At 34.4% G+C, this 26,225-nt stretch overlaps 1 protein-coding gene across 1 annotated transcript in view; it reads right to left on the bottom strand.

Moving 5' to 3' along the window:
• Window positions 1-26,225, bottom strand: part of LOC122401397 (sphingosine kinase 1-like) — a 36,132-nt gene that overhangs the window by 5,227 nt on the left and 4,680 nt on the right. The window contains exons 2-5 of the mRNA XM_043403487.1: window positions 10,172-10,523; window positions 1,693-2,061; window positions 797-1,047; window positions 228-323 (exon numbers count right to left, since the gene is read on the bottom strand). Coding sequence (XP_043259422.1) covers window positions 228-323; window positions 797-1,047; window positions 1,693-2,061; window positions 10,172-10,523 — 1,068 coding nt within the window. The remainder of the gene's footprint in view (window positions 1-227; window positions 324-796; window positions 1,048-1,692; window positions 2,062-10,171; window positions 10,524-26,225) is intronic.

The following is a 26,225-nucleotide window of genomic DNA, read 5'->3' on the forward strand; positions in this document are numbered from 1 at the left end:
ATGCATCGTCGCTCAAGGTCAACATTCTGAACACCTGTATTGCAACGCACGTGTCAGTAGTGGCTAAACCTTTTTATGGTACGGACCATATATCACCTATTAGATACATGCGAGAGCCACGTCCTCTATTAGAATAGTATTTTGTACATGTAATTCAAACCATTCGAGTTGTGGATTCTTTACTTATTTTGAGTCGTGCAGTGTTTATTATATAATCTGTTCCTTACCCTGAATTTGTGTCCAGGAACTTGATAAATCTGTGGTCAAAGCAGGCAACCTCGACGACGGACCGTACATAATTTGGTTAACGTTGTTTTCTGCATCTTAATTATATATGGATTATTATCTTAAGCGCATGAGAAATAGTAATGATCTTAACGTTATTTAAAACTTCAGTTTTACGCCTCAATCATTCTGATCTCACTGTTACGATTAGTAATTAACGTTCTAGTAATAAATCCAATAGTTTTATTAAGCAGAAGCATATTTAAACACGCATGAAGTGTAAGACACGAGTTTACCAATGAAAATATATTTAGCAAAATAAATTTTGGCGTCTAATGGATAATATGCTCTAGTTTCGCTATCCCGATGAATTGAAACCAAGGTCAACAACAGCGTGTCGGTAATTACTACTTATTAGCCATACACAGAAGTTATGTAAACAATGATATAAAACAGATAAGTCATAACGCCAGTAATTAACGTTTGTTTGTAACGTTGAATCGAATCTATGAAAAGAACTGAATCAGTTCATCGAGATAAAAAATTTTTACCACGTAAGCCAGAAACTTACCAACTTCCCCGTTATCGGGCTCGTCAACGCTATGGTAACTAGAAATTGAACCCGTACTATAGTAAGTCGACCTCGCGGAGGTCGCTGAATAAAAGCTATCTAGCCTGTGTCTTCTCTCTGTTTCTGTTTCTAGAGTAATACTTTCACTTATGATTTCGCTATCTTCACAGCCATCGAAAGATGCATCCAAAATGGCAGCGTCCCCGTCGAGTGCGTCGTGGAAACTTTTCGATTCGCTAATCTTGCTACACCTAAACAGAAAGTGCAACTATAATTACGCGTAATTCCATAGCGCTTGTTTTTAAATAACCTGTAATTACAAGCGTTTTGTCTACGTTCTGATAGCAAAATGTTTGTATCTAGCGATTACTTTTTTTTTAAAACACGTGTTGCGATTAAACGTGAAACGAAGAGGTTATGTAAACATAGATCTATAAATACATTATTAAATAGGTAAAAAAATGTGTAATGTGTAAAGCCTGCATAAACGTGGATGGCCTTCCATTGAGTGTAGTTTTAGATAAGTTCCATTTGCTAAAGTATATACGTTATCTTCATGCGTTTAGCTCCGCTTACTATCACTTCACGTTTCTCGTTAAACATTATTTATAGCTATAATATAATTTTTTCTCGTTTAAGATGGAAACGATAGATGATCATCGCTTTTCTACAGTCTTTACACATGCAATAATTAACAAAAAAATGTATTCTTTGTAGCTATAGTGAAGTGCAGACAATTTCGGGCAATTGCATTTCTAGATTTGCTTCAGATAGGGTAAACTAAAATGAATTTTGAATTGCATAGAATTTAAGTAGATTCTCTCTTTTCACCGACCGGAAATACAATTGTTGGAAACTTTTGCACGGCACGGTACTCGCGGTAACGCAGAATTTACCGATCCAAGTCGTCCCCGTAGCTCCTGGAGTGCGATATTTGTGTCTCCTTGGTGTATTCGTTATAGGTCTTGCCATTGCCTAAATTTTCAACGGACGGTACTCTATCGCATGGCAGATACGACACTTTGCCTTTGTATGTTCTTAACCCTATGAGACGCGCGACGCTCCACACGGTGAACCTTTGGCCACCGATGGCACGCAAACGTTCGCTTTCAATATCAATGTCAGCGAGCAGCCCCCAGCCAACAGACAGAAACGAAAATAGAATTTGGTTCCTGGTCTCGACGCGCACCAAGTCCATTTGCGCTTTCTTGGACTTCACCACGGACAGGGCGCTGACCAGAAGGGGGTTGTAATCGTACGGCTCCCTGAAACAACAATTCGTTGGTCTCTGTAATACTTGACACTAGATTTACTATATCTATATTTAGTATATTTAGATTTAGTATATTTATCGATACCTTTCATGTTGACGATTACCTCACAATACGATTTTTCTTTTAATTAGAATATGTATTCATGTCAGTGTTAAGTTGTTAAAAAATAATATTTACACGTTCTGCAATTTTAAATAATCAATATCAAATTGACGGTTTCTGTAAATCTAGCGTTAAACACCTTTTAAATATTATAAAAATTAGAAAGAAAATTTGTGGGGCCATTTCATCCTCAAAGAAGAATTTTTAAATTTTGGAGGCCATGGTAAACCTATTCTAATTATTTCGATGAATTCTGATTATCTATTCTGATTATTTCGAATAATTGTGCGATACAAACAATTGATTTCTAGATGGTGAAATAAAGAAATTTCAATTTTAACTTTTTGAGATAGAATGTCATATTTTTTACAGACAGACAAAATAAATTAGACGTTGACACGTATGTTCAAGATCGTTTCGTTATAAAATTTGCGATCTTGTCCAGCCGATTCCCACGGGAGTTCATTAAGCGCTGCAGCCTGATGTAGGTTAGCTATTTCTTAATTAATTAACGATCAGAAGGCATGGTTTTTATCGCACCACGTCTCCAGAATGTTAATTCTAGGAGTACGATCGTGTTAATCGTTTGTAATTAGTCTCTGCTCTTATTTTGAAGTTTCAAACCCAGAATCAATTATGTGCTTTGAGACACTTTTAAATAGACTTATAGATCAGTACTGTTTATATTTTAATGATACCAAGAATAATAGTTTTTGATTTTTTAATTTAAAAATTGTCGAATACTTTGTTTCTTAGTAGAACTTTAAAGCAGTATCTGTCTTCTTTCTTACCAGAACTCATTTCGACAGTAACACGATGAGAGATTGAGCGTTACAACAAGAATCAAGGAAACGAGTTACAGTATGATGTAACGTTATATAAAGAAGAAACAAATTATAGTAGATTAATGTGCGAACAATTAAAATTCCACGAACCGTTTCTAGTTATAGCGATCAATTTATATAAATTCGAGTCGTAGAGACCAAGTGGCCGTACTGTAAAGTTTCCAGTTAACTTCTCTTCATTTTTTAACGCTAGAACTACCAAACCAGTCAAAACGACCCATTTATAATTTCTAATAAAACTTATGAAAAATTTATTCGACTGAATTTTTGAAAATTTATCGTAATTTTCTATAAGAAAATATATAAACACTTATTTCCATTGCATTGTATATTTCTTCGCGTATCTATCGTTTCAATTTCTTCGGTACAAATAAACACATTGTAATTGTCGGTAGTTCTAGTGTTAAATTGCCAAGAATTTGCAGAAATAAGACTTGAATTTATCGAATCTCTCGACATAAAAAGGTGTTCTTATACAGGGTGTTCGGCCATCCCTGGGAAAAATTTTAATGGGGAATTCTAGAGGCCAAAATAAGATGAAAATCAAGAATACCAATTTGTTAATGGAGGCTTTGTTAAAATGTTATTAACGTTTAAAGTTCCATCCGTACTGAATTTTTTTCTCGAAAATGTGAAGGATTTTGGGGGTATGTCTATTCACCAAAAATGATTGTAATTGACCCTCGCAACTGAAAATAATTTTTCCAAAATGATCTGCAATTTTTTTTTTCCGTCGAAAAATTTCACACATTCTCAAATTTTTTTCTAGAAAGCGGGTAGAATTTCGGGGGTATGTCTATTCACCAAAAATGATTGTAATTGATCCCCGCAACCGAAAATAATTTTTCCAGAACGATATGAAATTTTTTTCTTCGTTGAAATTAGATTTAATTAGATTTTCGGTAAGGAATTTTTTTCTCGAAAGTGCGTAGGATTTCGGGGGTATGTGTAATTACTAAAAATGATTGTATTTGCCCTCCGCAACCGAAAATAATTTTTCCAGAACGATTTGAAATTTTTTTTTTTGTGAAAAATCTCAGCACCTATCCGATTTTTTTTCTGGAAAGTGGATAGGATTTTGGAGATATGTGTATTCACCAAAAATGATTGTAATTGACCCCCGCAACTGAAAATAATTTTTCCAGAATGATTTAAAATTTTTTAATTTAATTGTTAATAACTTTGTAACGAAGCCTCCATCCACAAATTTGTATTCTTGATTTTCGTCTTATTTTGGCCTCTAGAATCCCTCATTAAAATTTTTCCCAGGGTTGACCGAACACCCTGTATACAAATCTTGTCCACCGTATAATCTTGGTGCTCGAATCTATCGTGCATGTTTTTATCGCTCGAAGTTTGAATAGCAAACGTTGGAATACTTTCGTGGCGCACGGTCGGGATCAACGACCGTTCCGAGTATTATCGTTTTCAAAGTCATCAAACAGGGGCATGTACCCTCATTAGCAGGTAGCTGATCACCGATCGCGAAATGAACGGGCAACACGCATTCCAGAAACCAGTAGCACACGAAACGCTAGAGAGGACGGATCGGTTCGTGTTAAAGTTCACAGACGCCGGAATTTGGCAAAAAAAAATTACGTGTAATTGTGTTGCATTACCCGCAATAATTAGATAGTTTTTACACGGTAATTAGATAGTACTCTGATCGTATTTTGCTCAGTTCTGTAAAAAAGTATACTCGTGCTACTTCGTGTTGTGCGTTGCGATAAAATAATGAATGGATCGATTGGTCAAAGTTTAAACCTAGCTGGTGTTACAATTTTGTAAAATTTGTCACGGAGTTTAGCATTTTGTGGGAACAGCTCTTGAGGATCAAAATGCTGCATCCCCTTCGGGGGTTACGCTGACATATATTTATTCCTCGAGGCAGGTATTTGCATTCCCAAACCTCCTGCGATGTTATCCAAACACTGTGTCATCCTACGCCCCTGCATCATCGAATCTGTACCACGCTTCGAAACACAATTTCCTAAATCCTACCCCATTTTATCGCCCTCGATCCGGCTAGAAAATTCTTTACAAATATAAACAATTTCTACGGAAGTGAAATATTCGATCTCTAAATCTTTATTTGTCCTCTGATACCCACTGAACGGAGCAAATAGTGTGACACAAAATCACACGAAAAACTTAGAAAATAATGAAATTTTTTTAACTACATAGAGCATGTTAGATACGTTGATTCATTTTTCCCTTTCACGTTCGTTCTGTCTACTCACGTGTATTCTATTTACATAGTGTGTACAAATTATTGCACACGTACTTGATTTTAATGCCTTTGTGGAGATTATAGGTAATTAAGCTTAGGATTGTTTTGCTCCATTCAATATCGCGATAAACTTGTTTGATATGATAAATTACACTCGAAATCAAGATGTACTTATATAATATTCCAAACAATATTGAAAGGGTAATTGTTTTTGTTATTTATCTAAATTTAATACACTCGTATTTGCAAGATAAGATATGCTATAGCGACTGTCGAAACATAAACAAATGTTCGAGTAAGAAGACTTTCAACGCTTGTGATAGTAAAAAATGGCAACCTTATATTGCAGAACATATTAATAGCATAATTATTCATTCGTTATCTACTCGTTGAGAAATTCAATTTTATTCTATAATTTAACTTGAATTTTCGTTAAACGAGGAACGGATATATGGCTGTTTATCTTCCATTTAAACAAGAATTATAGCTGTCCAAATTTTATGACGTACAGATCATTAGAAGCCAAATAACGGCACTAAAAATGAGAGCAGTATTTTCTCGCAGTTTGAAAATTTAAGCCTCGAACAGAAAGCTAACATCAAGTTTTGTCTTAAAAATACACGGCTTATTGTGATAATTTATTATCTCGTACGCAAGTCTATGACTGATACGAACAATTTTAAGGCTGGTCGGGAAAACATCGAGAGTCGTCAGGTTGAATCAAATCGTTTATCAGCGCTAATAATAACGAATAAATAAATAATCTTTCGATAAGTAAAATTGTGGTGTAAATACCGTTACATAATCTCGTGAAACAAAATGCAACATCGATGCACGTTTTATGCACAGCCTCGAGAAAGTATCGGGCTAAAAACTATACTCTTTTTCGGGGTGGTCGTGTATATTTTATGGGGCTGCTATTTTTATTGCGAAACTTTTTAAAACGGCGAAATTTTTCGTGACTTTATGAAATGAACGGAAGGCAGCCAACAAGCGGAAAATACATATGATTCCTTGAATGTACATGAGTAATGGATGCTTGTGAATACGATTACGAGCGCGGAAGTTTCACAGCAATTTGAAGCCGACTAATCGAAAACATCTTCTCGCAGAAAACGATAATACCGGTTCGATATGTTACGATGAACAGACCGAACGAATAATAAAAATTTTTCGCGATAAATTATAAAACATCGATTTATAATTTATTATACTTCTTAACGCGTTAATTGTTGTTCCAATAATCGTCACAGCTGCAGAATTACTCCCTAAAGTTTCTGATATCTATTTGTAAATATTCTGCGTAAAAGATTGTATGTATATAAATATATTATAGTAGTAATCTTTTTTTATTTCTGTAACGTGACGTTACGAACTGAAATCGATTTTTTAACGTAAACGTGATTGTTGTTTGAAATAATTGCATAATGCTGTCGAAGTGCATGGAAATGTACGAGTGTTTTTTAGCGTTGTTCGATGCTTTGATTTTTACAGCGCGTACCCATGCTCATGTGCGTGCTTGTTACGCCTTCATCGACAAATTAATGGTGATGAGGAATATTAGGAGTGGATAGGAGATGGAATTATGAGCCTTCCTGTTGTCTCCTACCGCTATATTTACACAAACGTACACACGTAATCACGAATAATTTAACTTGCGTCGATATCGAACATTTACAATGTACGTATAAAATATGATAAAAAAAAAAAGAAATAACAGCACTTTATATTTACGAATAAATGTAAAGTAAATTAATATATTTTATACATGCTCGACTCAATATTATCTATCCCATATTACAATATTCCATTCTGTATTTTTTATTTTTAAGTTACATCGTAAAAAAAATAAATAGTTTCAATAGTTTCGAAATTCCTTAAAAACACGAACGAATTTATATTAAAAAAATGAAAGTAACAAAGTCTCGAGTAATGTAATTCTTTACGTGAATAGTTTTGCTAGAAACGGTTGAAGCATTCGAACAGTTCAGGTGGAAATAACGTACTAACGATTTCAGATAAAAAGAGTTAAAGAAATGGGACGAACAATCAAGTTACTCGAAATATTAACTCGAACGATCGAGAGTGCTCGGCGTCGATGTCGATAAAGCGAGCTTGGCTTGGCTCGAATTTCGACTAATCGGACAGCTTTGCTATTAGGTCGATTGGGTGGATTTATCGTCTGTTTGTGGCGGTCGACCGAGTTAGCGGTAACTCGTTAGGAATATGAAATGACGGCGCGGACACACTGTTGTTGAACTAGTCGCCGACAAACTGTGAGTTTGTTGACTGGAAAATTTACAACGCGTGCAGTTATACGACGTATCGTGGGTCTACGATGAAATTTAAGTGCTGTCGAATGCTTACGCGAATACTATTTTGCGTGTGCGCTAGAACATCCGGGATAATTGGAGGACACTCGGATAATCGAGTAATTACATTATCGTTAGCAGGAAGACCGTGAATTATAGAACATTATTAAAAAAAAAAAAAGATGGAAATAGAAGATGGAATACGAATTTTTGGAAATATGTAAAAATATGTGAATTATTTCCTTCGACATCGTCTTCCACATTTTCATTACAACTTCTAGTAATTTAATCGATGATCTCACCGCCATACATCTGATTAATCACGTTATTCCCGACTATTTTCTTAGATCATTGTTTAAATTTCCAAAACATATAGCATTGTGAGAAAGTATCGAGTACATTTCACCATTGTCGTATAATTACGTATAGGTACAAAATTCACAAAGGAAATGCTGTTTAGATAATTAAATATTAGATTCGACGCTGTTTTGACAATCGATATTTCACTGGATAACTGTGTTTAATTCATTGGATGTAATCGTTCTTCAGATTTGATTCCAGACCACATCGTAACGTTACCCGTCGTGTAAAATTGAAACAAGCGACGAACGAATGATTTGGAACGAAGCCACGCGTGTAGATCGCAACGAGTTGCCAATCACGAAATTTATACCAATCTATATGATGAATTGACAATATCGATGAGTCTTAAACGATGTTTTGTCGCGCGCATTTGAGTAATTAACCTTTTGCACTGCAATGGTATTCGGCACAACGAACCAATATTCTTTAGACTTTGACACAAACGGGGGGTCAATATTTTCGAACGCAGCTGTCTTTTTCTACTCGGAATTCGAGACTTTGTTAACACAAATTCCTTCACACGCGTATTTCGTCGATAGCTAATAGATTATATTAAAAAGAGAAATCACTCGTAGCACAAAGAATATAAATTCATAATGCAAAGGGTTTCCATGGGAAAAATTTTAATGGGGGATTCTAGAGGCCAAAATAAGATGAAAATCAAGAATACCAATTTGTTAATGGAGGCTTTGTTAAAATGTTATTAACTTTTAAAGTTCCGCCCGTGCTGAATTTTTTTCTCGAAAATGCGCAGAATTTTGGTGGTATGTCTATTCACCAAAAATGATTGTAATTGACCCCCGCAACCGAAAATAATTTTTCCAGACCGATTTGAAATTTTTTTTTTTCGTTGAAATTAGATTTAATTAGATTTTCAGTAAGGAATTTTTTTCTCGAAAATGCGCAGAATTTTGGTGGTATGTCTATTCACCAAAAATGATTGTAATTGACAGCCGGAACCAAAAATAATTTTTCCAGAACGATCTGCAATTTTTTTTTTCCGTCGAAAAATTTCACACATTCTCAAATTTTTTTCTAGAAAGCAGGTAGGATTTCGAGGGTATGTATATTCACCAAAAATGATTGTAATTGATCCCCGCAACCGAAAACAATTTTTCCAGAACGATTTGAAATTTTTTTTTTTCGTTGATATTAGATTTAATTAGATTTTCGGTAAGGAATTTTTTTCTCGAAAGTGTGTAGGATTTCGGGGGTATGTGTAACGACTAAAAATGATTGTAATTGACCCCCGCAACCGAAAATAATTTTTTTAGTACGATTCGAACAATTTTTTTTTCGCCGAAAAATTTCAGCACCTATCCGATTTTTTTTCTCGGAAGTAGATAGGATTTTGGAGATATGTGTATTCACCAAAAATGATTGTAATTGACCCCCGCAACCGAAAATAATTTTTCCAGAATGATTTGAAATTTTTGAATTTAATTGTTAATAACATTTTAACGCAGCCTCCATCAACAAATTTGTATTCTTGATTTTCGTCTTATTTTGGCCTCTAGAATCCCTCATTAAAATTTTTCCCAGGGTTGGAACACCCTGTATACACATACACCCCTCGCAAAAGAAGCAAGTAAATTCCTTAACGCAACTGTCTTTTTCTACTCGGAATTCGAGACTTTGTTAATACAAATTCCTTTACACGCGTAATAGATTATATTCTCAACAAAATAAAAAGAGAAATCACTCGTAACCTAAAGAATATAAATTCATACTGCAAATGATATACACACTCCTCACAAAAGAAGCAAGTAAATTCTTTAACACATTGACTGCCATCCAAGTATGAACGAGTTAAAAAAATTAATTCCCCAAGATCCGGTGTCAAAGAAAAGAAATCTAGATGCTCTTGAATTTTACTATACTCACTCCTCACAAAAGAAGCAAGTAAATAATTCCTTAACATATTGACTGCCATCCACGTATGGGCGAGTTAAAAAAAAGAAAAGAAATCTAGATACTCTCGAATTTTAACGAGGCTGTGAAAACAACGCCGATTCACTGAAAATATCGTTTTTCGCGACCAATTTGAGGGTTTCTGGCGTGGCAGTGAACGCGAATTAAATAATGCAAACCGCGAGGCTGGTTGTTCGAGTTTTACGATCGCGAATTCGAGCGCGGATAAGTTGAACAGGAGAGTTAAAGAGTAAAGTAACGACTTCCTCGGGGCTACCGTGAGCCAAGACGCGGTATAAATCATTGATTTCGATTGAACCATAAAAGGAAGAACTTACTGTTTGGCGTACGCGATGGATTTCGCCAACCCGTTCCCGGAGCCGCACGGTATCACGCCGAGGGGCAATTCCCTGAGGGCCTTTTCCCAATCGGGCCTTTGAAAAAGGCCATTCACTACCTCGAACACGATACCGTCGCCCCCGACCATCAGCAGCCCGCTCCATTGATAAATGTCCCTCGTACGCACGAACTCGCGAGCGTAATTGGGACACTTGGTGATGTGCACCTCGTAAGGCCTCTCCGCTTCCGACAGAATCGGATGGATCCTCTTCTGGAACGTTTCGCGGCCCCTTCCGGGTCCCGACTTCGGATTGAGCAAGACAAGGAGCTTTCGTTGCTCGCTAGGGCAAGCTGGAACAGTATTAAAAGACACGTGTGAAAGTGGAAGTCGCCACGGATGCCACGGACGGTTCGTTGCTACTCGAGGATCTCTCGACGATTACGTGACACGTAATGCAACGGGCGTGTTTAATCTTTAGAACCCCGGTGCCGCAGTCGCTGCACCAAATCCCTTGCGGAGATTTCTCCGCAGTATCCCTCTCGGAACGCGTCCGATTATGCAGACCGAATCGTCTCTTTTGTTTTCCTTTCAACACGTCCACCGCCAAAGTAATTGTAAACTACAGTAACACGAAATTTGCCTTGGTACTTATGTTCGTGGAACTCGATGAAATTCGTGGATCTTGTTCAAAATTTAGTTCCATCGACTCGAGAATTTGCGCAGTTTCGTTTTCAGAATTTCAGTCAGCCATATACAGAGTGTTCGACCCTGTTAAAAGTCCCACCCGTGGGAAAAATTTTAATCGGAGATTCTAGAGGCCAAAATGAGACGCATTGTTTGAATTTGGAATCATTAAAATCCTTCAATCCGTCCAGAAGTTATGATTTCTTAAACATACGCATAAAATTTCGGGGAAACATTTCTTGCCTGAGATTAGATTTTCGGTAAGGAATTCTTTTTCTCGAAAACGGATAGGAATTCGAGGGTATGTCTATTGACCAAAAATGACTGTAATTGACTCCCGCGGGCGAAAATATTTTTTTCAGAACGATTTAAAATTTTTTTTTTCATTGAAAAATTCCCCCTGTCGATATTTCTTAAAAATTCGTTTTCCATTTTTTGTAGATTTGTTTAACGCCCTATAAAAAAGTTGTCTAATACTTTTCTGTAGGTACCCATAAGCTCTATCTTAGAAAAAAGTTTCATTGAAATATATTCACTATTGTAGGAGTTACGAACGTTTGAAAATTGGATCATTTTTATGGGGTTTTTCTCACTTTACGGGGTCAAGAAACAACTTTGTCAATATTGATAGAATTTCTACATATTCTTTACCAAAATACGCGTTATTTGCGCTTTGAAACATACAAATCCTTCAATCCTTTCAAAAGTTATGACGTTTCGCATGAAATTTCGGGGAAACATTTCTGCCCTGAAATTATATTTTGTGGTAAGGAATTTTTTTCTCGAAAATGGTTAGGATTTCGAGGGTATGTCTATTAACCAAAAATGATTATAATTGACCCCTGCAATCGAAAATAATTTTTCCAGAATGATTTGAAAAAAATTTTTTTCCCTGAAAAATTTCTCCATCAATTGAATTTTTTTCTCGAAACTGAGTAGGAATTAGGGGATATGTCTATTAACCAAAAATGATTATAATTGACCCCTGCAATCGAAAATAATTTTTCCAGAATGATTTGAAAAAAATTTTTTTCCCTGAAAAATTTCTCCATCAATTGAATTTTTTTCTCGAAACTGGGTAGGATTTAGGAGGTATGTTTATTGACCAAAAATAATTGTAATTGACCCCTGCAATCGAAAATAATTTTTCCTGAATGATTTGAAAAAAATTTTTTTCCCTGAAAAATTTCTCCATCAATTGAATTTTTTTCTCGAAACTGGGTAGGATTTAGGGGGTATGTTTATTGACCAAAAATAATTGTAATTGACCACTACAAACAGAAATAATTTTTCCAGAACAATTTGAAATTTCTTAATTTCGTCGAAAAATTTCCCACATTCTCGAATTTTTTTCTCGGAAGTGGATAGGATTTCGAGGGTATGTCTAATGACCAAAAATGATTGTAATTGACCCCCGAAACCAAAAATAATTTTTCCGTGAATGATTTGAAATTTTTTAATTTAATTTTTTAATAATTTTTCAACGAAGCCTCAATCAAAAAATTGATATTCTTGATTTTCGTCTTATTGTGGTCCCTAGAATCTCCCATTAAATTTTTTCGAATATTGCTGTACTACGGAACATTCGAAATAAATACTTGAAAGTTTCTGGTTTCAAGCCTTTATACTCGCTTTATAGTTTATTTTCAGCGCTAACACGAAACCTATTGCTCAGGTTGTCGCGAAACAGTCTCGTATAGTTTTTCCAAGTACATTTTGCTTTCCTTTCCACTTTGAGAATAAAATCATTAAATAAAAAACATAAAATAAATTTTCAACGATTTTTAGAAAATCTCGGTTAACTTTGTTAAAAATGGCAATTTGTATACTTCTGCACCGTGTATATGATTGCAACGTGCTACACAGCTGAAAATGAAGCTTGAAACTTGTAAAAGATTGTATGTCAAGTAGATTCTTGTGGAAATGGGTTACACTCAGTTAAATGTATTGCACGTCCATCTCGTGAATTCTGGGTAACACCGGATATCCGAGGCAATAGTTTGTGTCTTGATACTCGGAAATCGTCGGTGCAAATAGCTAGTGCCATTGTGTAACGTTCGAACCAAAACGTTCCACGGAAAAATCGACCATAGAAAGACCCAAAACTACGCGTTTTACAATAGAATATTTCGACGCTCAAAAGTCATTTCAATTTTGTACACGGTCGATCAATTGTAAAAAAAAAGTTCACTTTCGTTTCAATTTGTATGACATAAGACCAATTTCCTGGTCCGTGCAAATGCCGACTGGATTCGTAAGAGAAAATAGGTTACCGGAATTGCAACGAGGAAAGTCGTAACTTTCGAGCAAAACTGTTTTCCATTGAACAATTTGTACAGGCTCCGGTTGGATTTACGTAAACGTTGCAGTTATGAGTCGTTAAACGTAACCGGTGAAAGTGCAGATAATGCGAGACTGGGAACGAAGTCTCGATGAAAATCTAAGGAAAATCTTGCTCAATCGTTTGATAATCGTTCATCTTCTGCGCGTCGTTGATTGCCTTTCAATACCCATATACGCGACACGTAGCTATTTCCAGCGTCGGCAATACAAAATGATTACTGCCTACATTAACGGACATTACTTTGATTTATACTCGCTGATTACGTGACTGTGTATTCCAAGCTTGTTTTCGCTTCACGAACGCTGTTTTTAAAGACGATATTCATGAAAATTCTAGTGGACAGAGGATGTTAAATTTTTATTTATTTCATCGATTCGACACAGCATGCAGTAGTCCATTATTTTTTTCGATCACTCGAGTGTACATACGTTAAAATAAAACATCGTACGCCAGAGGAGTAGCTTTTGCAGCTTCCATTTTATTTCGATTCAAAGTTCCCGTCGCTCTTATTGGGAAACAATGTAGATATTTTTTTTCAAAGACCTTTCAGAAGCGAAAAGTAAAAAGGTTGTAGGACAAAAGCTCCAGCGCGATACGAAAGTGATTCAACGAACTATGTCGAAGTAATACAGGAGCAAGAGTCTGTTTTTACGTGACATTAAAAAAATCTCTTATAATGCAAATTGATAAGCAAGACACGCGATTTTAGTGGCTCTCAACGTTTCGACAGAAATTATTCGTATAGAAAATAACAGAATAAACGACATCTACGATTGGTATGTCGTGACAAGAAGACATTTAAATTTTCACGATGATAAAAGTCGTGACTTTACGTCGCGTTAAAACGGACCTTTACTCCCGCAAGAGATCTATGGCACGGTTTATTGGCGCGGATGTTGGGTTCAATGTTGGCGTTCTGGTGGAGACACACATTAATTTTAATACTCTTCCGACCTTATCCCCCTCGTAAATCTTGCACACAATGGGCAGAAATCGTGCGTCTTGCGTCACTGACCTACCACATTTCTCAGCTAATTATCGTGCATTCCCATTTAACTGATTTCACGAAGATCAACACGTTAAACGTTGTGTCAGAGACTCCGAGGAACCGATATTGAATTTTCTTTTAACGATCAAACTCAAAATTGTCGAATCTGCGGCCCGATAAATCGAGTTGTTGCCTAGAATGCTCGCAAAGACGATGCTGAGGATGTAACGAGACATAATCAGCAATTTTATGTAGGTCATTTCCAGATTAATTTGGCCCCCGGCCACGTGGTCGATACTTTAGAAAAATATCGAAACACTTTCGGGCGACGCTGAGACGCGACACTTGCGACCCAATTGTTCTTCTGTCTCGCGACTTACGTACGCTCCGTGTACGTCATTCGATTCGTATCGATATCGTTAATAAGGTCGTAAATAAAAGTTTCATTCAGCCTGGGAATCTGGCCCCGGATTCATTGAGATGGAAACCACGTATGGCTATAAACGTACGTTACGGAGACGATTTAGGAACACGATTTCGGCCGTTTCCATTAAATTTTAACGTTTTCGATCAATCGCGGGGATGCTGGTCAAGTTTAAGTTACGTACGGACTACTGTTTTAGTGTCGAGCCGGAAATACAAAGTCACGAGGTTCTGGAGCAAAATTTGTGTTATTTTTGTTTAATTTGATACTCCCCGAGGTACCAAAATGGCGTTTAATGTGTCAAAATAGCAAACAAAATAAATATATCTACTCTCCCGTTGCTTGTACATTCGACGATGATGCACAACGTTATTCACGTGAAAATTGATATCTCTACCCGTTTTAGAGATACATACATCTTTTCTCAGTTACGCGGGACACCCCATACAGGGTGTTCGACCAACCCTGGGAAAAATTTTAATGAAGGATTCTACAGGCCAAAATAAAACGAAAATCAAGAATACCAATTTGTTGATGGAGGCTTTGTTAAAAAGTTATTAACCTTTAAAGTTCCGCCCGTACTGAATTTTTTTCTCGAAAATGGTTAGGATTTCGAGGGTATGTCTATTGACCAAAAATAATTTTAATTGAGCCCTGCAATCGAAAATAATTTTTTCAGAATGATTTGAAAAAATTTTTTTTTGCTGAAAAATTTCTCCCATTGAATTTTTTTCTCGAAACTGGGTAGGATTTCGAGGGTATGTCTATTAACCAAAAATTATTGTAATTGAACCCTGCAATCGAAAATAATTTTTTCAGAATGATTTGAAAAAATTTTTTTTTCGCTGAAAAATTTCTCTCATTGAATTTTTTTTCTCGAAACTGGGTAGGATTTCAGGGGTATGTCTATTAACTGAAAATGATTATAATTGACCCTTGCAATCAAACATAATTTTTCCAGAATGATTTGAAAAAATTGTTTTTCGCTGAAAAATTTCTCCACCAATTGAATTTTTTTCTCGAAACTGGGTAGGATTTCAGGGGTATGTCTATTGAGTAAAAATAATTATAATTGACCCCTGTAATGGAAAATAATTTTTCCAGAATGATTTGAAATTTCTTAATTTTGTCGAAAAATTTCCCACCTTCTCGAATTTTTTTCTCGAAAATGGTTAGGATTTCGAGGGTATGCCTATTGACCAAAAATTATTGTAATTCACCCCCGCAACCAAAAATAATTTTTCCGTGAATGATCTAAAATTAAAAAATTCAGTACGGTCGGAACTTTAAACGTTAATAACTTTTTAACGAAGCCTCAATTAAAAAATTGGTATTCTTGATTTTCGTCTTATTCTGGCATCCAGAATCCCCCATTAAAATTATTCCCAGGGTTGGCGGAACACCCTGTATAGAGTCGCGTTATATCTGATCGATTCCTCCAGAGTCACTGTATGTTCGATCCAATACGGCTCGTAATTTCTTCCACGACTAATCTTTCTTTCCGGCTATAATAACACAAGGCTGTTCGATAAGAAACGAAAGGATCTATCATCGATTATTGCGTGATAAGTTACACGAACCGGTAATGATAAGAACTCTGCACTCTTCGATAGTTCGATGATTGCAATGCAAGGGCCTAGAACGATACAGTAAAATCAAGATTTACCTAATATTTAAGTACGTTAGCCCGAGGAATATTGCATAGAAAGGGTTCACGAGCTCTATTAAAGTGTTACGAAGAGTTCGTGGAAAATAAAAGATAAGAACCACTGGTTGAAACGACCAGAAACTTTATTCATCGCAGTTTTGTTCGTTAGCTTCTTCCGCTATGCGTCCCTCGTTAACTCTTCGTCCCGGTCGTTTCTTGCCGGTGTTCTAATTATTATGACACGGACCGTTCTTGGATTACCGTTTCCCACATCCACACACCAAGCGTCAAACCTTCCAAGTCTGTTCGTACATGCACGATTCATGCCTACGCGTGCCTTCCCGACGCCATATTTGTTTCCTACGTTCTCCGCTGCATGCATCTTATAATATTAGAAAAACTTTAACCGGATAAAAACAAAAAACTCATTAATTTATAGAAAGTAAAACCGAGTGAAACGAAGTCGAAAACATTTTGTAATATAAAAATTTGAAATACAGGTTTTTTATCTTTGAACGAGCACTGTTATTGCCAGACAGCTATTATTCCCTCGACTCTCGTAAAATACGTTTCGAAACGTCGAACGTGTTTTTTCAGTACAAATTTTATTGGGGTAAAAAAATATACGGACTATCGATTTTTTTTACAAATTGTCGTAACATTCGATTTACGAAAAAAATTGTTTGAAACCTCGAGAATTTCAAGAAGCATTATAGATTATAATATTTATCAGGCGACGGACAGAATAATTTCAAAGCTGCACTTTTTTACGTAAAATCGACGCAAAGTGAAATGAATGCCTGTATTTTTGTAATATTCGTGGCGAAATCGCATCGATAGTTTCTGTTTTAAAAGGTCGCATCGAGGAAAACAACGTTTAATCTTAACTTTTTAAGTGATTCTAAATTGGAAGATAATTTTAATCGCTCGATCATTCTCTTATCTCTTTTCCATGCTCATCCAATACCATTGTTTCTGTGATTTTGTTGTGACATCCGTCAACAAATCTAATCAAAATATATTCTATCAAATAAAAATGTTCGTTCGGTTTAAGAATTCTCGAAAACACGATCAATGTATGGAAGTTCAACGTGAACTAGATAAAACGTTATTAATATTTCCATGTAGATACGTTTCCCAGTATGGAGTGTATGCAAATCTCATCTATTGAGTAAACTTCGCGCCACCTTAACTAATCAATCCTTGGTTGTAGTTCCTGTTATTTCAATCGCGTCCAAACCGAAGGAGAGGTTCGGTAACCCTCAAAGTTTAGCTAATCGATACCAAGCACTTGTAGCTACACTCCAATACATTCTACATCCAATTTCAATATTCGTTCAGTGTTCTTCAAATTTATCCACCCACGCGCGTACAAACCGAGTATCGGGTGTTCGGCAACCACTGGGAAAAATTTGAATGGGGGACTCTAGAGGCCAAAATAAGACGAAAATCAAGAATACCAATTTGTTGATCGAGGCTTCGTTAAAAAGTTATTAACAATTAAATTCAACAATTTCAAATCGTTCTAGAAAAATTATTATCGGTTGCGGGGATCAATTACCATCATTTTTGGTGAATAGACGTACCCCCGAAATCCTACCCACTTTCTAGAAAAAAATTCGAGAAAGTGTAAAATTTTACGACGAAAAAAAAAATTTCAAATCGTTCTGGAAAAATTATTTTCGGTTGCGGGGATCAATTACCATCATTTTTGGTGAATAGACGTACCCCCGAAATCCTACCCACTTTCTAGAAAAAAATTCGAGAAAGTGTAAAATTTTACGACGAAAAAAAAACTTTCAAATCGTTCTGGAAAAATTATTTTCGATTACAGGGGCCAATTACAATAATTTTTGGTGAATAGACGTACCCCCAAAATCCTACCCACTTTCTAGGAAAAAATTCGAGAAGGTGTGAAATTTTACGACGAAAAAAAAAATTTCAAATCGTTCTGAAAAAATTATTATCGGTTGCGGGGATCAATTACCATCATTTTTGGTGAATAGACCTACCCCCGAAATCCTACCCACTTTCTAGGAAAAAATTCGAGAAGGTGTGAAATTTTACGACGAAAAAAAAACTTTCAAATCGTTCTGGAAAAATTATTTTTGGTTGCAGGGGTCAATTACAATCATTTTTGGTCATTACACATACCCCCGAAATCCTATCCACTTTCGAGAAAAAAATTCAGTATAGGCAGAATTTTAAACGTTAATAACTTTTTAACGAAGTCTCCATCAACAAATCGGTATTCTTGATTTTCGTCTTATTTTGGCTCCCAGAATCTCTCATTAAAATTTTATAATGAAATATCCGTGAAACGTCCTGACATTCATGAATCTCTACAAGTTTGTAAACTAAAATGTTCTAAAATACTAACCGAACGAAAAGATATTAATTAAGAGTTACATTAAACCATTATAAGCCAGTGTCCTATTTACAGGACACTGAGTATTTTATTTTTTTTTCAACCCTTAAAATTGGTTCAAATTAAATGACAAATTTACCACATATATTTTAGGGTGTATTAAACTAAATTATAATTATTGTTGTATTATATTACCAATATTCTTTTAATAAAAAAATTATAAACTTTGCATAAATTTCCTTACTTTGTCTAGAATTATATCATAAAAACTCCGAGAGGGTTGCAAAGCTAAACCACTGACATATTGTGAACAGTGTACAGTAACATTATGTAAAAATTGTTTTATAAATTATCATAAGAAACAAATCTATTTCTATTAGTTTTAAATAAATATTTCAGTTTATAATTGTTTTCAATACTTTCGTATACATATACTATACACTTGCAAATTCTGATAGCACTAAGTCCCAGCGTCCTATTTATAGGACAGGCCAAAATTCAAAAATGTGAGAACGGAAAATATTTTCTTATTCAGAGCAAGGTTACTAATAAATCTGAATAAGTGAAATTTTGAAATTTGAAAAAAAAAAAATAATTTGGGCGTTAATGGGTTAAAGCAAACAAGAATAAAATATGTCATACTACGGGGTGGACAGATTGCTAGGAGCAACTGTATTTATTAATCATGTTTGACCAACGCCTATGAGTGTTCATCGCAGGAAGTGATCGATGAAACGCTTGCGAACGTTCGTGGCATTGAAAGGGTTGAAGTAGCCATTTCCTTGAACGTTCCTCCACGACTCCAGCTTATTCTCGATCCTTCGTCATTTAACTCTTCCAATCTAATTCACGTCTCGAACTGGCGTAGAAAAATATTTGTCGTGGTTTTCAGTAACGCGAGACAAATTGGAGGAATCGTCTCGCGTCTAATTGGCTAAAACTTGAACAACAACTCGTCAGAAAATGGTTCGTTCGCGTAGATAAAATAAGAAAATTTCTCAGCTCCGTTTCTGAAAGTCGCGACAAATATCTTTATTTAAGTTCCGTGCAAATTACGCAAACCTTCTAAATCGCTCTCATTCTTGTTTCAAAAGTTGTACTCGCGAACGAAGAGTGCAAATTTCCGTCGACAGGACTTTCATGCTTAAAAATTCAGCGTCCGCGATGATTGTAACTCGCGTAAAGTTCGTCCCCTTAGAGAAGTTTCAATGTAAAACTTTTCTGCACGTTTAACAGATGCATGGAATCCAGTATTGATCGCGAAAGTATGGCCAAATATTGCCGATAACATCCATTCCTGATCGAATATTGATATCCAAAAGCATTCAGCCTTCTATCAGGGGCATCGAACAAACGAAAATAGCACACGGAAAATAATTCATATTCATCGTTGTATTAAATAATCTCTGGAAGCCTCGTAGACTCGTTACGACGTTCCCGAGTATTTAATCTCCGATGTTTGAAAATGTATGGCGATTACATCGATTAGTGTTAATACACTGATTTGCAATTTCGTACTAGAACGATAAATGCCATCTGGTAACACTTTTTAGTTATCAGCTGTTTCGCGTGCAACAACATACTTACGAAGCTAACAAGGATCGCGGAGATTAATATACCGAGCGTGGTAAATGTAAATTTGATTCGTCGAGTATGAATTTTAGTCGAGCAATTTGTCCAATTTTAAACAAATCGTCCTATATCTAAGGCTACTTGTACGGACCAAACTGTGAAAGAGTCAAAGATTTTAGCGCCCAAAAGAGATTATTTCGGGTCAACCTTGAACTGTTGACATCCTACAGCCAAGGATACTACGATCGCCTTCGTTGTCCTAAAGTTCTCACGAGATCGGCACGTTTGTTCCCGTCCACTAAAAGCGAAACGCTGCTAGTAAATGATATCTTCATCCGTACACGCGAACTGTCGTATCTGCCCGTACATATTTCACACGTTGCAACCCAATATCTGACACGAAAGATTAAATGATACACTGGTATTGCTTGTGTTCGTAAATTACCTACCGAAAGATTATTCAATATGTTAATGCTGAGAATTGATCGCGCTGGATGAGAAGTGATCGTGTGTACAAGGTGAGCCAACAAGAACCATTGCTTGAAATGACTCGTTAATATTGTACGGAGAAATGTTTGAACTTTGTTGTATCGAAGTGATTGCAGAACTAGATCTGACAAAAGGTGTGAGTCAGAGGCGAATGATGAGATCATTAAGGAAAAAAGCATGATTTGCAGTTCTTGTGGAAAGAGGATATTCATTATTGCTACATAAACATCGTGAGACGTGTGTAACTTGGCACACAAGAGGTGGTTGCTTCAACCACAGCTACAAAGGATCCAAGACACTTTGATATGCCCTAACAGTAACAATAAATATAAATTCAAACGTTACGATTGGCGAACTTCTGAATAATATTTCATATTTAATTAAAACGCTGAAAATATCACTTTGATATCTGAGAAAATACGAAATATAAAAAAACTTAAATAACATCGTGTGAGATACAACTGATAGGCAACGGGTTATTTTAGATAACAGTTCTTATCGACTCACCCTGTATAACGCGACTAAACACATAGCCTGCAACGCCGTTTAACCTTTTTTATTCATTCGACCAAAGTCTGCGTGTCAATGAATTGTTTCATTAACATGCATAGTTTAAACATCCCAGCGCAACTATGAAAAGACACGCTTATTTTCAGCTGTGTTGCAACTTCGTTTACACGTTTACGAAACTTGCCTGAAACTTTGTTTAACTTTGTTTTATTTCTACGATAAGCTGTCCAGGCGATAAAATTATTGCTTATTGGTACCGAATTAATGCGATTTGAAATGAAATCGTGATTCCGGTTGAAACAAATATCGAGTCCGCCGATTAATCTTTATCGGAATGCTTTTAATCGTACCTGGTCAGAGCGAATAAATATTTTTGGACTTTGGATCTGGATAACAAAAAAAGAACGCAAAGAATGCGATTTAGATTCATAGCCATCGCGTTACACGTTTAACAAGTTCGCTGCTGTACCAGCATAATTCTACTAGGCGAATGAAAAATCCCCACAAAGACCCCTAGAAAAACGCTACAAGCAGTTTAACACTGTTACGATAAGGAGTTGAGCAAATTTTATTCTCGAATAACGAATAAAAATGTTAAATTCATTCGTAAATTAGAACTAAATTAGAAAAGTCGTACAATACATTTTGAACTGATAACGGTTCATTCTTTATATAAATATTTTTTGTATAATATATTTAAACACAAATTAACACACTTTGTGTTATGAATTCAAGTGTTTTTTTTTTTTATAATTTACAAAACATATATTTCAAAATAAAAATATTATTTTACATGCTCTTAGCTGCAATCTATTGTGTTGTATTAAAGTTGGACAAATTTTATTTTTGAGTAACGAATAAAATTGTTAGATTCATTCGTAAATTAGAACTAGCTTACTTAGAACTAGATTGCAGCTGAGAGCATGTAAAATAATATTTTTATTTTGAAACATATGTTTTGTAAATTATAAAAAAAAAAAAAACACTTGAATTCGTAACACAAAGTGTGTTAATTTGTGTTTAAATATATTATACAAAAAATGAACCATTATCAGTCTAAAATGTATTGCACGACTTTTACTGACTGAAGCTTTGTCTACACTACCGTTCGAACACTTGTGTTACTCACTGTATGAGAATGTTAATAGTCTCAATAACAAGGCCAACGTAAACATTTTCTGTATGGTAAAATCGATTCCCTTTCGTTTCATTTGCATACGTGGGAGTTCTCGGAACATAATGGCAAAATGACCTTTACAAAGCTTCAGGCATTGCAAACTCATTTTAGGCCAGTTAAAGATCAAGTGGAAAACGTTGATGATTATAAATTTAAAAAAAAAAAACGGACAATACGGATTATTTTAACACCTGATCAGTCTCCAATATTGTTGATAAATCTCAATCTTCAATTATTTTTGGCAGTGTATTATTGTTATTACAGATATAATTAAATACTACTATTGTATGCTAAGGTACTACCAAACAAAATTACTGCAAAAGTGTGAACTATCGTGAATTCAAATTATTTTAAACAGATTGCATGCATGATAAAAACGTTTTATTTCCTTTCAAACTGGCACGTGGAAAATTAAACCGTCTTCATTAGAATTTTACAAATCATCGACTACGTACGATCATTTTTCTTTATAAAGAGCGGATTTGCACGTATCGATTTCCATATTTAGTTCTTTTTATCGTACCAAACATCAAAGCTGACGTCAAACTAGATGTAGCTAATATATTCAAGTTCTTCTTCGGTTAGATATTATTGTTCTGGACAGTGTTACGTAAATGGAAAATTGTTGGTTATCTTAATTCAAAATATAATTAGAAAAAAAAATAAACCATTAGTCTGAAAGACTAAAACCATCATGAAATAAAAATTAATAAAATGGCGTCCCTTTTGACAGAAATATTCAATGTTTCGACAGTAGTTTTTTTGTTTGGTAGTAGTATAAAGTACTTTTGTGATATTAAGTATAACATATTAATAAAATTTAGTTATTTATATAATTGCAGAAATAAAATTGTACTATTAAAAATAGTTGAAGAATATATGCCAAAAATTATTAAGACATTATCCTACAAATCAGAAGAATATTTTTACAACAAATAGGTAGTTTTATTATTCATTCCCATATTTGACTGAATCGGTACAGTAATTTCATGTACGCAGACGCACGGTTTTTCCTCTGACACGCTTCCTACTAACATAGTTTTCATATTGCATTAATTATGTTTTGCTGAGGACTTAATTAGCACCGATCGTGGATGTTAATATTACTACAGCCATTGACTGAAATAAACTGCACATTTTTCTACGGAATTATTTTACTTCCTCTCATTGCATAACTCCACCGTAAATGGATGGACGGTTCTTTGGATAAATGCAAAAAATAATTACAAGCACTGGAAACATATTCCAACCGGTTAATCGTAATTTCTACCTTATTAAAGGATTGTTTATTAGATAATAGACAATGGAAATACGATATACGAGACATTATTTTCTAACTATTTCGACGACAAAGGAAACGCTTTATGAGTCACATAGTTCTCACTACGCCACAGGTTGTCGGTGTTATTAAAGAGACAAAGATTTGGCACCGTTGCAACGAAATCTTGGAATCGGTTACCTTCGAAATACCGAGTAACGAAGATCTTAAGACGGGTTAATAAGTCCCGCTTAATAATCATTCAAAAGTAAAAGATCATTGTGATTCCTTATTGTGGTTACTAGATTGCAAAAACTGTGTTAGATGTGTTAGAACATATTGCGTAAAATGAAATCACAGTCAACTTATAGGTTATGTCGTTGCAACGTGTCTAGTTGATTTTATTTAATATACTAATATATTTTATGTATGTTTTAATAATTTATTTTATATACGAATATTTTTCTAGAATTTAAATCTTCTTCTGGAAAGTATAAAAAAAAATAATCGTCAGAATTGAACTGCATTACAGCAGCTACATACGATTGTACGATTCGTTGGTCGTGTTATTCAAAATTGATAGAAGTTTGCACTCAATATTAATGCTTATAAGATAATTTTATTTAACTAATAGTTGTTTAAATGTATGTATTTGAAATGATGTGTTAGAACATATTGCGTAAAATGAAATCACAGTCAACTTATAGGTTATGTCGTTGCAACGTGTCTAGTTAATTTTATTTAATATACTAGTATATTTTATGTATGTTTTAATAATTTATTTTATATACGAATAATTTTCTAGAATTTAAATCTTCTTCTGGAAAGTATAAAAAAAAATAATCGTCAGAATTGAACTGCATTACAGCAGCTACATACGATTGTACGATTCGTTGGTCGTGTTATTCAAAATTGATAGAAGTTTGCACTCAATATTAATGCTTATAAGATAATTTTATTTAACTAATAGTTGTTTAAATGTATGTATTTGAAATGATGTGTTAGAACATATTGCGTAAAATGAAATCACAGTCAACTTATAGGTTATGTCGTTGCAACGTGTCTAGTTGATTTTATTTAATATACTAGTATATTTTATGTATGTTTTAATAATTTATTTTATATATGAATAATTTTCTAGAATTTAAATCTTCTTCTGGAAAGTATAAAAAAAAATAATCGTCAGAATTGAACTGCATTATAGCAGCTATGATTGTACGACTCGTTGGTCGTGTTATTCAAAATTGATAGAAGTTTGCACTCAATATTAATGCTTATAAGATAATTTTATTTAACTAATAGTTGTTTAAATGTATGTATTTGAAATGATGTGTTAGAACATATTGTGTAAAATGAAATCACAGTCAACTTATAGGTTATGTCGTTGCAACGTGTCTAGTTGATTTTATTTAATATACTAGTATATTTTATGTATGTTTTAATAATTTATTTTATATATGAATAATTTTCTAGAATTTAAATCTTCTTCTGGAAAGTATAAAAAAAAATAATCGTCAGAATTGAACTGCATTGCAGCAGCTATGATTGTACGATTCGTTGGTCGTGTTATGCAATTGAAAATGGTACGTCACGCATCGAAAAATAATACCATTATTGCCATAATGGTGCATGAGAAACGCAGGTATAATTATCCCTAAATTGTAATTATTTTAAATACTTCAGACAACACCGTGACTGAGAAAGAGATAAGAGGATACATATCAAGTTACACAATGGAAATATGTTTCATTTTATCTAGTTTTAGAATCTGAACTTTTTAAATTGTGGAACAAATCTCGCGTATATTTTTTTTTAATGTTAACAAATACAATGTTATCAAACAATTAAGAATACGTTTAATAGTTTATTTCGACTTTCTACTTGTGTAATAATTTTTAGAAGTATATCAGTTTTAAAATTAATCGTCTATTTCTATTTCTGCGATACGAAGAGACAATTTTTTAGCATGTTTCAATGCCAATCATATTGAATCAGCATAAAAAATAACCATACAATTCGAAGTAATACAAATGTTTGAATTGTTTTTTTAAATAAATTTCCTATGTTGCAATAAAAATGAAAGAACAGTCAGTATCATGATATTAGCAGTTATCGAACCCAAGCAATAAATATTGTAACAAATAAGATTTCTTCGTATCCAGTCACGGAAAGTCGAAATATTTCGCAATTTCTTGCAGTGTTAAACAAAAAAATCAGATATCGCGTTCTATCAGATAATTGCAAAGATCAAGATTAACGAATTGTGAAATAAATTGCATATACGTATCTGGATTTTTTAATAAATAAAGCAATGAGTTAAATTGTAAAAAAATATTTAAACTATTGTTAAAATGGCGGAAGATCATAGATCAAAATTACACATAAGTTTATCAAGTAAGTTCTTTAAAAATTGACAATATTTAATATTGTTATAAAGAATCGTTTATTATACAACCTCATAAAAATAAAGTACAAAGGATAAAATTATGTAAAATAGTTTTTCTTTTCTAAAAACTTTTGTCATTAATTAATCAGAAACGGAACAGCAGGAATAATTTGCCAGGAAAGGTTTGTTATTAAAGGCGTGATA

The sequence above is a fragment of the Colletes gigas genome, unplaced genomic scaffold, assembly GCF_013123115.1.
Source record: "Colletes gigas isolate AHSC1104 unplaced genomic scaffold, ASM1312311v1 Colletes_gigas_Sc00024, whole genome shotgun sequence".
NCBI classification, from domain to species: domain Eukaryota; kingdom Metazoa; phylum Arthropoda; class Insecta; order Hymenoptera; family Colletidae; genus Colletes; species Colletes gigas.